The sequence below is a fragment of the Tyto alba genome, unplaced genomic scaffold (assembly GCF_018691265.1).
Source record: "Tyto alba isolate M040663 unplaced genomic scaffold, T.alba_DEE_v4.0 Super-Scaffold_5, whole genome shotgun sequence".
Lineage (NCBI taxonomy): Eukaryota > Metazoa > Chordata > Aves > Strigiformes > Tytonidae > Tyto > Tyto alba.
This window is the reverse complement of record NW_024881326.1, coordinates 15064145-15077191: the sequence shown is the minus strand read 5'-3', so window position 1 is coordinate 15077191 and position 13047 is coordinate 15064145. Positions and strand designations below refer to the sequence as shown.

Genomic DNA, 13047 nt, shown 5'->3' with positions numbered 1-13047 from the left:
TGACGTCATCGTGAGCGAGTTGTGGGTGCAAGGAGGTAATGACTCTTAGATGATCTCATAACACAGCGTATTTAATTGAAATAGAAATGTAGTACATTACAACGTATCCGTGTGTTGCATATTACAACGTATTCAAAGATGGGCAGGTTTCTAAACAAAGTGTAGGCGAATCCACAACTCTCATGCAAGATGGGTTAAACTAGGAAACAAACCAAAACCTTAATACAGTAACTGAAGACAATGGACTTATACTAAAATCACTGAGTATGTATATATATGTATAAATGCACACAAAATACACATATAAGGCTAAAAGGTCCAGTCTTGATTTGCAATGAGTGATGGGGCAGTGAAGAATGGCCTTCAAGTCAAAATGAACTATATCAACTTACGTCAGGACACTGTAAAGGTGTTTGTTCGAATGACAATGAGACCCTCATGTTACTGCAAAGCAAATACACCTGATTTTGTGACTTTAATGTAAAATTAAAGCCCCAGTGTACCAGACAGTGGTATCCTACTGGAGTATTTCTGCGCACAGGCAATTAGCTCTGGTAGTACAAAAATATCATGGAAGGGAGTATGCAAATTCCTATGGTTTCTTTTATTTTTATTTCAGAAAGAGACACTCGTTCTGATTAAATACTCTCAGATCCTTCAATGAAAAGGAAGGGGAAGATAAAGAAAAGTGTCGATATTTGTGATGATAAAACTTACCCTAACGGGTTCAGCTAAGGACATGAATTCAAATCCTTGAACACTTACCTGAAGCTTCAAAGAAAATTACTCAAATGTGGAGATACCCGCCTTCCTCAATGATCACACCTTTCCTGGCAGAAGCACTCCACAGCAGTGACGTTTCGGGTCCCTCTCTCTGCCACGTTTTCTAAGGAGATGCGTTCAAACCTCCTCCGACCCCGCAGTGCTCGGCCACGGCAGCAGAGAGCATCGGGGAGGCTCTGCAGGCCCGCTGCACCCAACTGACCCCACACGAGGCTCGCCCATCTGTTTAAGGGCTGGCACGCTCACCTCCTGCTATCGCCACTGGATTTGGAGCTTCCCTGTTTTATTTTTTTGAGGTGAACCACTCCCTAAATAAATTTTTAAAAAATCAGTAGGAATACATTTTCCCCCTTTACACAGTTGTAATAGGTTTTCATTAAAAGAACTGTGTCTAGGTGTAGGACAGTCCATCTGGTAAGACACAATGCCTTATTTGACTATATGATTTAACTTTGGACTTCACGTAATTAATATTCATAGTCAAGACCCATCAGTTCCTAAGGAGCAGAAGGGATTTCTCACTGTTTCTGCTGTCTTTCCTGGTGGCATGCTCCATCGCCTAATAAAACCCTCCTTGAGATTATAAAGTTTTTCCTAACATATACTCTAAATGCTTCCTGCTGTTTAGTCTATCCCTGCTGACTAATGAGAAGATTTGATATCTCACCTTGTTAAAACATCCTTTCTTGCAGTTGTATAAAGTTTCAGCAATTTTCCCAGATTGAACAGACCAATTTTTCCTAGACATTTCTTAGAAATTCTCTCTCAGCCATTACCTTGCATTGCTAGTGCTCAGCTGTGCATCTTTCCCCTTGGTTCCCGTTAAGAACCCAGCATTGTGCAGTAACTGCTCAGGATATTTTGCCCTGTCCACGCTGTTCTTTTCCATATGCATCTTATTTACATTATCTACATGTATAGTAGCCATCCATGAAACAGAGCCAGATTCCCCCATGGGAATCCAACAGCATCACTTGTGCTTTTACATCTCCAAAGTCAGCTCTTTTTCCATTTCTTTCTTCTCACCCCAGGCTGTACTGCTGGGCTGCTGCTGTGGGATGACACACACCGACTTTGACCGGTTCTGTCTCACTTCCCGAACCTTTTCTGCATTTCCCACTGTGGGAAGAAAAAAACACCAACTTGTATGAGAAATGTTCTCCTTTGTGGGTCAACAGGAATGAAGAAATACCAAGAACTACTGAGGTTGCCATTTGCTCATTGGGGATGAGTTATTACACTGCAAGGATCACTTCAATTATAAAACAGAAGACAAAGATCAGTGTTTCAATGGAAGAAAAAATAAAAGACAATTTAAACCCTATTTTTTATTTTGAAATATGTTATGTATCTGGATCAATATCATCATTCTTTTGTCAGTCCCCACCAGCAACTGTGCAGAACAAAAATTCTATCAGTGACTACCTTAAAGTAGCTTCTCAAGATGCAGGTGTCTTATTGGAGCACCTATAATTTCACATTGCCACGTTAAGTGACTGGAGAGGGGGGGATGTACCTGCGATCATGATGGAAGGGTTACAGTCTCCTTCATCCCTGTTGCCAGCGTATGTCAGAAGCCATTGTGCTCACACTTCCCATGGGGCAAAAAAAACCCACCCAGAAACACTGCTTTTTATCACTTTGTTCTGCTTACACTCATGTTTTTCTTCAGGAAGAACACAGTTTAAACATTTACATTAACCTGTGGATTAAAATAGCTACATCCTCAGCAGGTGTCCATGTTATGAACACATGAATGCCACACAATTGTGTTCCTTCCATCTACTCTTGCAAACCTGTAGCAAGATACCTCTGTGTAGACAAAGTGCCAGCTATTCTACAGCTCTTCATTTTGCAAGTTTTTTAGTTATTTGTTTAAAGAAAATCCCAAAGGAAGAAAACATTAGAAAGAGGACACAAAAAGATTGAAAGGACAAACTTTCTTGCTGAAGTATTTCTCCAGTATATATGTAATAAAAAAATATTCTATATGTTTATGTTAAACCCAGCCCCTTAACCTATCTCAGCCCATATTGGGAGGCAACATTATTTTTTTTGTTATTTTCAACACTGAATCTTTTCCGTCATCACTTTTACAGATACGATTGTGCTAAAAGGTGTTGTGCCAAGTATTGTAAAAATCCAATGCTCAGTTTCCCACTGAACATCTCATTGTGGTTCAGAGGCTAAAATGACTCTGTCTACAGTTTTGACTGGCTATACTTTATGTGAGGCTTCACTGATAGTAAGCCTTTTATTTTTTTTTTTTTTTATGTGTAAAAACTAAGCTTTCAGTTATCTGAAAACTGAGCTTGGCCTTATGAAAACATGAGGTCTTGAGCCACTGATCTTTCTGTAACAGATATTCAAAACAGACAGTGCTGCTAATGGAACACTTGAAATGGATTTTAATAATACTTAGAAAACGAAAAAAGTAGATCTTAATCTTTGGAAAGCATTTGGGCACAAACTGCATGTTTTGAAGTATCAATCAATTTTATAAAGTTTTAGTTTATGCATTAGCATCACCATAGGCAGAATGATCTGTAATTACTGCCAAACATCCAGCGCTTGGGGGAATATGAAGAATGGCACCAGTTTCAAATGTTTGCCTGGCTGAACATAGGAGACAAGAAAAACTGTAAATTCAGACAACCCCTGCAGCAGACAGGGAGTAAGGAGGTCAGACACCTGGGCCGGGACGCACTACTCACTGCTGTGGTTCCCAGCACCCCTGCCTGCCCCCGTGTAGTTGCCTGAGCACCTTCCCTGCCAGCTGTGCCCCCCAGCACACACCAAATCTCGTCTCAGGTCAGGCTAAGATGGGGCATTGGGGCTGGGAAGGCTCTTGGTTCTGCTTGCTTGCTCACAGTGCTCATTTAAGGAGCCCCACTCTGTCCCCTGGGCTGGAACAATGCCCCCACCAGCACCACACAGCCCAGGGCTCCCGCTGCTGCCGGCAGCAAGGCAGGCAGGGAGGGCAGGAGGCTTTGCCTTGGCTGTCTCCCAAATCCCAGCACTGCAACAAACATGCCATGGACCTCAGCACATCCTCCCCGTCACCTGCTGGGCCATCCCTGGGGACAGGGCAGGGCAAGCAGGGGAGGTGGGAAACCACCACCGGCACCCACCAGCTCCCCAGCTTACCAGTGAGTGAGCGGCACAATTTGGGCTGCGTGCTGGAGTCACCCTGCACAGAGTAGGAGTCGTCTTTCTGTGATTAAGAAAGAAAAGTACTTTAATGCATTTATGAAGATTGCTAGCAAGTCTGTTAATGACACTCCTGCTTCATAAACAAGCCATTTGCAATCCCCAAGGACTCCGTTTCCATTTGTTTTACTTTTGCCAAGAAAAACAAAAAGAGCTATTGCTAAAAATAGACCGAATAGATGGCAGAAAATATTTACAGACACTGATTTGTTTCGGGTTGGTGGAAGAGGTCTGAGCTCTCCAGGAGTGATTCGGCAGATAGGATGGGAAGGAGCAGCCCTGGAGCGGGGAAGACAGGGCAAGCGAGTGTGGGAGGCAAAGCCCATCCCAGAGACATGGATGTTTCTCACCTTGGCTGTTCCCCACCTTGGCTGCAGACCAAGGAGGCAGGTAACGAGCTTGCACTAACGAGCTCCCTGTCCTTTCACTCCAGTGCTAATCTCCACCCTTCAGCAAAAAAAAAAAAAAAAAAAAAAAAAAAAAAAAATCAGGTAGCATAATGCTGTCTGAATTGTTTAGTGCTTCTGTAAACTGGGAATAAGTCTCTTATGCAGCTGTGATTTGGCACCTCAGTCCACAGAAACCCAGGCTGCCAAAATAACTCTGGACACCTCCCAGCCTGGTTTTGTTTTGTTTCGGTTCATTCTCCTCCCTCCCCTAACGAGGACCGATGCCCTCCATCCCTTGTTCACACTTTTATTGACCATTTTAATAACAATGCCTGCCCGGCTCCAGCAGCAGCGCCGGGCTCCCTGGAAAGCCATTCCCAGGGGCGTTTAACGATTCTCAGAGCATGCTCCATGAAAGGGCTCCAACATAATTACCAAAGGCAGTATGTCATTTACGCACATGGCTTACAGGCAGCTCCAAATAAGCTCCTTCTGGGGGAGTGTACTCGTGTTTTGGCAGAAGAAAAGAGGACAAAGTTGCCTGGCTACAGGTGCAAGGATTTTCTGGGTGCTCGGTGGTAAATAAAAGCTATCCTGGGTCTCAGAAACCGCCCTACAAGCATTCTCTGTGTTGGATCCTTGCCTAAAATAAGGCAAGCCCAAAATCCGGACAGCGTTCAGAGCCAGCGTGATGCACAGCTCCAGGAAGCAGCAGCCTTCATCAGGAATTTTGTCCTTAGGCAGAGGAAGGCGAACTTTCTGCTGGAAATAGTCTTGGAGTTAATCCTCTGGGCTACGATTCAGATCTGAAGTCACCTCATAGTCTTGCCAAGGGTTTTCTGCCTGTTGTAAATCATTTGACCTGCTCCGTTGGCTTGGGAAGGATGAGGATTGTTCTTTTCTTACTGCTCGCTGCCTTCCCTATTCTCTCTCCAACCTCTCCTTGGCAGGGGCTTCTAACGCAGCCTAAGAGTCATCTCTCACTCCTGTAAAAGCAAGGGTAGACACCTAAACTGCAGCAGACCCCTAAGGCACCTAAACTACCCAGGTCAGAGAGAAGAGGTGATTCCTCCTGGCTGAAGCCTGGCATTGGCCATGGACCGGTGGCTGTCCTGGCAAGGGCACCCATTTCTCCACACTGACTGCTGAAGGAGATGGGTTGTCCATCAGGCAAGATGAACTTCACTTTTGGCTCTTCTCCAGTCTGTCAGAGCCACAGACCTGTAGAAAGATGCTCTTCCATACCTACCTTATTTTTGTGGTGACTGATACAGCGGGAAAAGACCAACCAGCAGCTAATAAATTATGAGATTAATTTAACTGAGATACAACAGCTTCATATTTTAATAGCAAAGGACTAACCAACTTCACTGGAAAAGAATACATGGAGACAGCCAGCAAGCAGAAAAAGCAGTGTTTCTACTGAACCAAAGGGATTTTTAAATTATTCAATCAGCTCATAACACCTAACTGATTGAATGCATCACCAAAGGTTTTTTCAAATAGACTGGCAGTGGAAGACATGCAGGCATTTCACCAGCACTACAGGGTTTTCTGTGGCCCTTTGCTTGAAGTTTGTTTCACAGTTCCTTGATTTCCAGTTGGATTTGCAAACACAGTTGTAACACTTCCATCTCGTGGTGAAATGCAGAATAGAAAAATGTGTGGCATGAGAGCAACTAGTTTTTTATTGCTGACTCAAAACCTGTAAGGCCAAACCCTTTTCCCTTTGGGACTACAAAAGATGGAGTATCTGACAATTAGAAAAACACTAACTAGCTATATTTTTCATTCATCTATTTTTTAAACAGGAAAATGCCATTTGCTTGTCAACTTGGCATGAAACTAAATCTGAGTGGCTTAATTTTTTTCCCAAAAATTTTAAATATTGAGCTGCTTTTCATGGGCTGAAATCTACTTTTTAGCAGGGTGTTCCTTTTTTCTGCTGACAAATTCTGAAATCTGTCCTCCTACAGTGTGAAATAACAGCATTCACCCACCCTCCCACCTCGTGTTAATATTCCAGGGCTCTTTTAGAACATTATCCCATCCCTTTTGGGTATTGCCTCATTTCTATCTGCAATAAAATGAGGCAGCTATTCTAAAACATTAGCAGATAAGCTGATGATCACAGAAAACACGCCTGACTCTTCCTTTTGGGTGCAGAGGGATGCTTCTTGGGCTTAGAGTCACCCTTACAGATGTCACTGGAATCAGCTCTCTGTATTTACATCTGCTACACTTAGGCTGGCTCAAAGCAAAGGTAGCTGCTGTAAAGAGGTGTGATTAGCACCAACAAATGCTCCTATGAGACAGCAGTATTAGGCATCAAATTGGCATTTTGCATAATCCATAGGAGCATTTGCCACCCAGACAGGTTATTAGCCACCATTCTTGAGTCGGTATAGAGACAGAGTGAATTCTACTGCTTTTGCAATTCCCCCCAAAATACTCTGTTCTCTGAAAGGCCAGCTTGTAATCATTCAAAGTAACAGAAGAAACAGTCGTCCCTAAGGTGCTAAATTTCCTACCAAATGTGCCGCAGTACCAAATTGGAGCAGCAGTGGAGGGGAAAGCAGGAGCACAAGGGTTAACAATCAAATGTCCTGAAAGTATGTAACATCGTGCTCAAAATCAGCCCGAGTTTGATGTTGTTCTTTTGAAGTTTATTTATACCAAATGTTCTACAGGAACATGCCATGTTCTTGCCTATCTATTTTGAATTGTAAGTACCAATCAGCATGTAAATGATCAAATTAAATCTTTTAAGTTGTCTGCAAGAGCCGGAACACCTTTCTGTGAATGAAGGGCTGAGAAGCAGCGGCATTTGGTGTGTTACTGCCGTTCTCAGTGGGCTCTTCAATGACTGGCATTTGAACAAAGAAATCAGAGTGGAAGAAAGCCTGAGGCAGTCCCGAGTTCTTATGCTGTCGTGGAAAATTACTATCTAAATAGAGAAAGATAAATTATTTCTTTTTAAAAGGTCATTCTGTTCTCCTCAGTGATGGAGTCTTGCTGCCCTGATTACAGACCGCAGTTTGCAACTGGACAGTGCTCTAGCTCAAGCCACTGAAACCTAAGATTCGAAGTGGGTGAAATTTAGGGATGGCTCAGAAATCACTGCTGCTGACCTGCGGGAGTTGGGAGAAAAATATGGGGGTGAAGGGAGTGGGGGTAATTGCTTTTTCTCTAGAGCAAGAGTTACGGAGGATAGGAGGAATTGAGAAGACCAAGCCCATTCCTCATACACCATTCCTGGACTATTTTGTCTTTTCATGGGGAAATGTTGACCCACCTTCTCTCACTGATTTCCAAAGAGGTCAGCAAAAGTCTTCACCAGCCACAGACGCTGTAGTTACCTTGTTTCCCCTCTTATTCAGAACATGAAATGACATGGGGCTGTGCCAGCATTAAATCTGGACTCAAAGTAGTTCTCCCAGGAATCCAGTATGCAACACTTCCCTCTATTTTACTTCCTTCAAGTCTGCCCAGAACCATAGTTGCTTTCAAAAACAAAAAACTCACCTCCAGAATAAATAAGAAAGTTCACAATAATGCTTCTGTCCTTTCAAAAGGGGGGGGGGTGGGGGGGGGGGGGGTGGGGCGGGGAAACACTGAACAGTTTCAAATATTTACAGTCCATCTGGACCGCTGACAATGGGTGAACCAAATTCCTGCCTTTGACAAAATCTCCCAGAAAAGAAAACATGGGAGAAACAGACCTCTGAATCTACCAACTGAAGCCCTATTAATAACATTTGCTTAGTAAATAACTTTCCTAACATGGATGGAAGCCTGTGTTCACAAAGCACTGAACAGCGTTGCACGCAAGATGGCTCATTTGTTTGTCAGGAGTTGGGTTGTGCTGTTCCTTTTCCTCAGTATTTCCTACTCACTGGAATAAGATTTAGGGTTGAGACACACTTTCTGGTTTTTAACTTAAGGCAACAGTATTTGTCTTTAAAAGGAAATACCACCAGCAGTAAAGAGCACTATTCCTAGTGCTTGGTATATCTGCTCAGGGAAAGCAGCCCATGCATGGTCTCTTCCAGTCTAAGCCTTCCCCAAGCCCTCCTACCTCCTTCCTGGAGCTGGCCGTGTCACCTCCACTCAGTTCCACCCGCAGGCTCTTGTGCCGGAGGATCAGGATCTCCTTGGCATGCTCCATGGGCTCGGTCTCTCCGGGAAGGGTGTGCCTGTTGTACGCTGGCCCCTGCACGTTGCGCCAGAGAGAACAGTATTGGGGGTGGGACCACCTCACCCCTCCACTAGTGCCTGCATCTTCCTTCACCCCCCTATGACCCTCCTGCCTAGTTATGGGGATAAACTGATCCACCCAAGTGTGAGAGGTGGGGATGGAAGGAAAGAGCCAAAGGAGGAGGGTGGGACTCCCAAACTCTGCTTCTTTATGCAAAATTGCCCAAGCAAACACCGAATGACAAGATTGAGACTCATCTCTATTAGTCCAGGTGACACACCAACCTAGCACAACTACACTGTTCAAAGTGTCTTCAGCCCCAGTGCCTCTGCCCAGCCCTCCAATATTTCATATCAGCCCACCTTCATATATAAATCATGCAGTCAACAGAAACCATAAATCCTGTTTCCAAAGCCATAAACCAACCAAAGTTAAATCCCCCACTAACATCAGTGGGAGTTGGGATAACTTTGTCGCTACAAGGGTTGAGGCTAGATTTAGGCAGGAGTAAGCATAAACAGGAGGTATGCCTTCATCCTCATCCCATTCATCATTTCTGTAAGTTTCCTCCCAGCCTTATCTAGTTGCTTATCTCAGCTCAGCAAGGGGACAGGAGGGGGTGGTTGATCCCTCTGTGCTGAGCTGCCCACACCAGCTGCATCCCCAAGGACTCAGTATTTCGTGCGTAATCCATAAAACAAAGGTTTAGGTGGATTTTAAGGATAAGTCTCTGTGTATCACCATGTGAACAGCAATTACAATGCAGAGTCCTAGGTGCTGTGTAAAACCTCAGACAGATTATTCATGAGTTATTCTGTAAACAGCAAGTGGTTTCTATGCTATTTACCAGTTGTACCAGTTTCATGGCAAAACTGCCAAGCAGCTTTAAAACCTCTGCAGATTAATTCTCACTCACAGCTCACTCACTGTGCTCTCTTCTGTGGGAAAAAAAAAGCAACGTGAAGATAACCCCATCCCTGCTCTGCCCTGTAGGTAACCAGGAGCTGTTGCAACTGCTGGATCTGCTAACCTGATGCCTGAAGATCCATGTGCTCCTCCTTTCTCCTTTCTGGTTCTGGGTACTGATGCCTAAAATACTTCATGAAATTATAGGCTGACTGGGTGAACCTTTCAAAAGCTGTCATGCTGCAAACAGAAATGTGCCACTGACTTGGAAACTGGATCTGGCTTCACACAGCCAACTATTCTCTGCTCACAAAGAGACATCATTAGTAATTATGTAAATATTCATAACATCTGCTCAGGCTGTTAGGATAACTGAGATAACTTTTGTTATTGGACATCTAAAATATAGATTGAGGGAAGAGATATACCGTTCTCCTTATTCGGTACAGGTTCCTTGCCAATATTTCCTGTATATTTTCCAGGACATCCGGATTCAGAGTAACCTCCAATTTTTTGTCTGTTATGACAGTCCTGTCGCTGTTGCTGCAATGAAAACCAGAATGCCTTATTTTGGAAGATACACAGCAGCACCACCAGTGCATCCCCAAAGCCCAGTGCTCCCAGCAGACCTTTCGGATCCCACCACCAGCAGGCATGGCCAACAGCTAATCCTTGCAGAGGGAGCTCACTGCAGAAGGGGCATTTGGAATTTGCATCAGAGCTGTGCCACCCATGTGTTCCTGGGAGATACAAGAGCTGTGGAGAGCTGTGGCAGAGCAGAACCGTCTGTGACAGATGAGATGGCCATTCCGACATGCAAATATTTGACCCTGCTGTCTCAGCTGATGCTCATTCTTGTGTTGGGTGCTTCAGTGCATGTAACGGTGCAAACCCAATAAAAAATGGTGCAAGAACCTCTTCCTCAGAGCACCATTTCTGTGAAACTCAGGGGGGATACAGGTGAGCCTCTATGTACAAAATCAGAAACTGTGTCCATCAATGACAGCAGATTGCTCATCCACCTGATGATTTTCAAATACCCACCTACTAAATCTTTAACTAGTGCTTACTTTGCATTTGTCCAAGCTATGTTGCTCCTTCCCATGGGATAGCCCAGCAGGGAAGAACAGAGGAGGCAGAATAGTTTGCAAAAGCTTTTTATAACTGTTCCCTCCGGTGGGAGGGTTGGGAGGAGTGACAGAAAGGGGACGACAGAGGGGAGCACTTACAGCAAGGATGGGTGAGACGGGGCATGACCCAGCTGCCCGGCTTCTGCCAGCTCGATGGCATGTTTCCGCTCCAGCTTTTCATAGAGAAGCACGATACTTGATTTTGGCTGGTCGTATTCTCGAAGCAGGATCTTCTGCAGGTATTTGCTGTTGAAATATTCTAATCTGTTTGAGAACAAAACAAGATGTGCTTAGCTTCCTCCCATGACTCTCCCTCTAAATGGACTTGAGCAAGCCAGAAGGTTCATAGTCCACAATTGCTTCACATTCCTTTATATTCCATTACCTTCTTTCCAGAAACCAATGGTACCACAGGTCAGTCCCTAATTATTTCTGCAATACAGTATACATGCGCTAAGATATTAAAACTTTGCCAAATACAATAAAAACTAAAAATGCCAGATTTATCAAGAACTCCACTATAAGTGCTACAAGTACATGCAGTAGCCCCAAGGGATGCAACAGATTTAAATGCTTCCAGATTCCCTCTTGAGCCATTTCCTCTCGCTTTCCGCTCAAATGCAGCGCAACCCTTGGGAAAGATATAGCCAGTGTCAAATACTGACACTCAAGTTTGGCTGTTGTTTGTTGTACAGAAGCCTGCTTGCAAAGAGCCTGGACACTGCAGCAGCAGCAATTCCCATACCCTCTAGTGGCACTTCAAGCACTGGCATCCCTCAGAAAATCCCTGCCAGCTGCAGTAATCAGAGTCCTTACCACCAAGTTAGCTGCATCTGTGTCTGAACAGCCAAGGAATTAAACCTGGTAGACTGCTATTAGTATATTTTATATTATTTCTATTTCTTAAATAAAAAAAATCTCCTATGTGTACAATCTACTGGAACTTAATGAAACTTGAGCAGTTTGCTACAAGAATCTGTAGAGATTCTCTACAATTTGTCAGTCCTCAACAAGCAGTCACCCGTCCAAGTGCTTCAAGTTCCTATTTGTACTGTTAATTATGCACACATCGGGTTGGAATCCTCAGCTCCCGCACGGCCAGACGGGCTGGATGGCACAGGCAGTGACAGGCTGAAGCCACACAAGCTGTGTGTTATGCTGGCATCGCCCTTTGATTTCCAGCAGATTTCTTTGGACAAAAAGGGACAAACACAATAGGAGAGGAGAAAGGAGTCTTCTTAGGTTGAAGTACAATATGTGACCTGCTAGCAGGAGCAGGGAAGCACCCTGAGAACCTGGTCTCACCTTGGACAAGGAAAAGCTGCCCCTCTGTCACCTGCTTTGTGCCACAAGGATCAACAAGGCTCAGCTGCCCACAGTGGAAACTTAGGGAATAGAAACCAGTCTAATTTTTTTCTACACATGTACATAGTTGCACTTTGGCAAATCCTTACTTGTCTTTCCAGTAATACTGTCCCCAGTGTCCAGATATATCTTCTATGCCAGCCAGCAAATGATCCAAGAACTAAACAGAAGAGAGGATTTTGCTATACACTGGTTGCATGTATTGCATACGTGATGAACTCAGTCAGCAAACATCAAACGCCAGCAGACAAAATGGGAGATACTTTCAGCTCAGTACACAGTGCCGGCAAACAAGAAGAGGGGCTGTTGGGCTGATTCCCCATCCAGGCATCCACACATATCCCTCAGTTTTGGAGTACAATAAGTGATTTGGCTGCTTGCTTTCTGGTCTGTGCAAGCAAAGAATAATCACTGAGGGACACGGATCCGCCCTTTATGATACATACTGGATGGCTGATGGCTTGCATGTCCTGCACTTTGGGCCCTGATAAGCAGGAAATGCTCATATTGAGGTTTCTGAGGACAATTTGTCTCCAGAAATCAGTATCTTCAGGATATAGATGTAGATAAGGTACAAACGGTGCTTTGACTTGAATAATGAATACCGCCGTCCCCCAGACACTTCCCACTAAATTAAATCACTGGCCATATCATGCCTTATACAAAAACATTATTATTGTTTAAAATGATATTAAAAATCCCAGGCAGGTTGATTTTTCCACCTAGAAGTAAAATATCTGTAATTTCCAAAATTCTTTTCCCTCTTACTGGCATCCCTAAACTGGGAGAGGGCTCTGCTCTACTGTGGGTCAATGCCCCTCCACACTCAGGTACCGATACCCCTGGAGCTTCTTCCAGCTCTAACTTTTTTAAAAAATATTTTTTTTGTGGGGTCAGAGACAGAAAGATTTCAGAGCAATTCCCTCAGTGCTGCTGTTTGGTACAGGTTTAGAGTCCTCACTTTGCTACTAGCAGCTGTATGGTCCAAAGACCAGCAAATGAACCCCACACACACTGATTACCACTCTTGCAATCAAGAATGTCCCAACTATCCAGACAGGTAAAT

The 13047-nt window shown here is 44.1% G+C and overlaps 1 protein-coding gene across 2 annotated transcripts in view; it reads right to left on the bottom strand.

Moving 5' to 3' along the window:
• Positions 1-50: 50 nt before the first annotated feature.
• Positions 51-13047, bottom strand: part of LOC104359167 (sodium/hydrogen exchanger 2) — a 30586-nt gene continuing 17589 nt past the window's right edge. The window contains exons 7-12 of one of the 2 annotated variants that reach the window (XM_033001403.2): positions 12071-12141; positions 10716-10880; positions 9915-10029; positions 8461-8595; positions 3931-3997; positions 51-1902 (exon numbers count right to left, since the gene is read on the bottom strand). In XM_033001403.2, the coding sequence (XP_032857294.1) occupies positions 1766-1902; positions 3931-3997; positions 8461-8595; positions 9915-10029; positions 10716-10880; positions 12071-12141 (690 nt within the window). In that variant the 3' untranslated portion in view covers positions 51-1765. Of the gene's footprint in view, positions 1903-3930; positions 3998-8460; positions 8596-9427; positions 9519-9610; positions 9727-9914; positions 10030-10715; positions 10881-12070; positions 12142-13047 lie in introns of those variants that run through there. The other variant, XR_004408379.2, reaches the window with a different exon arrangement.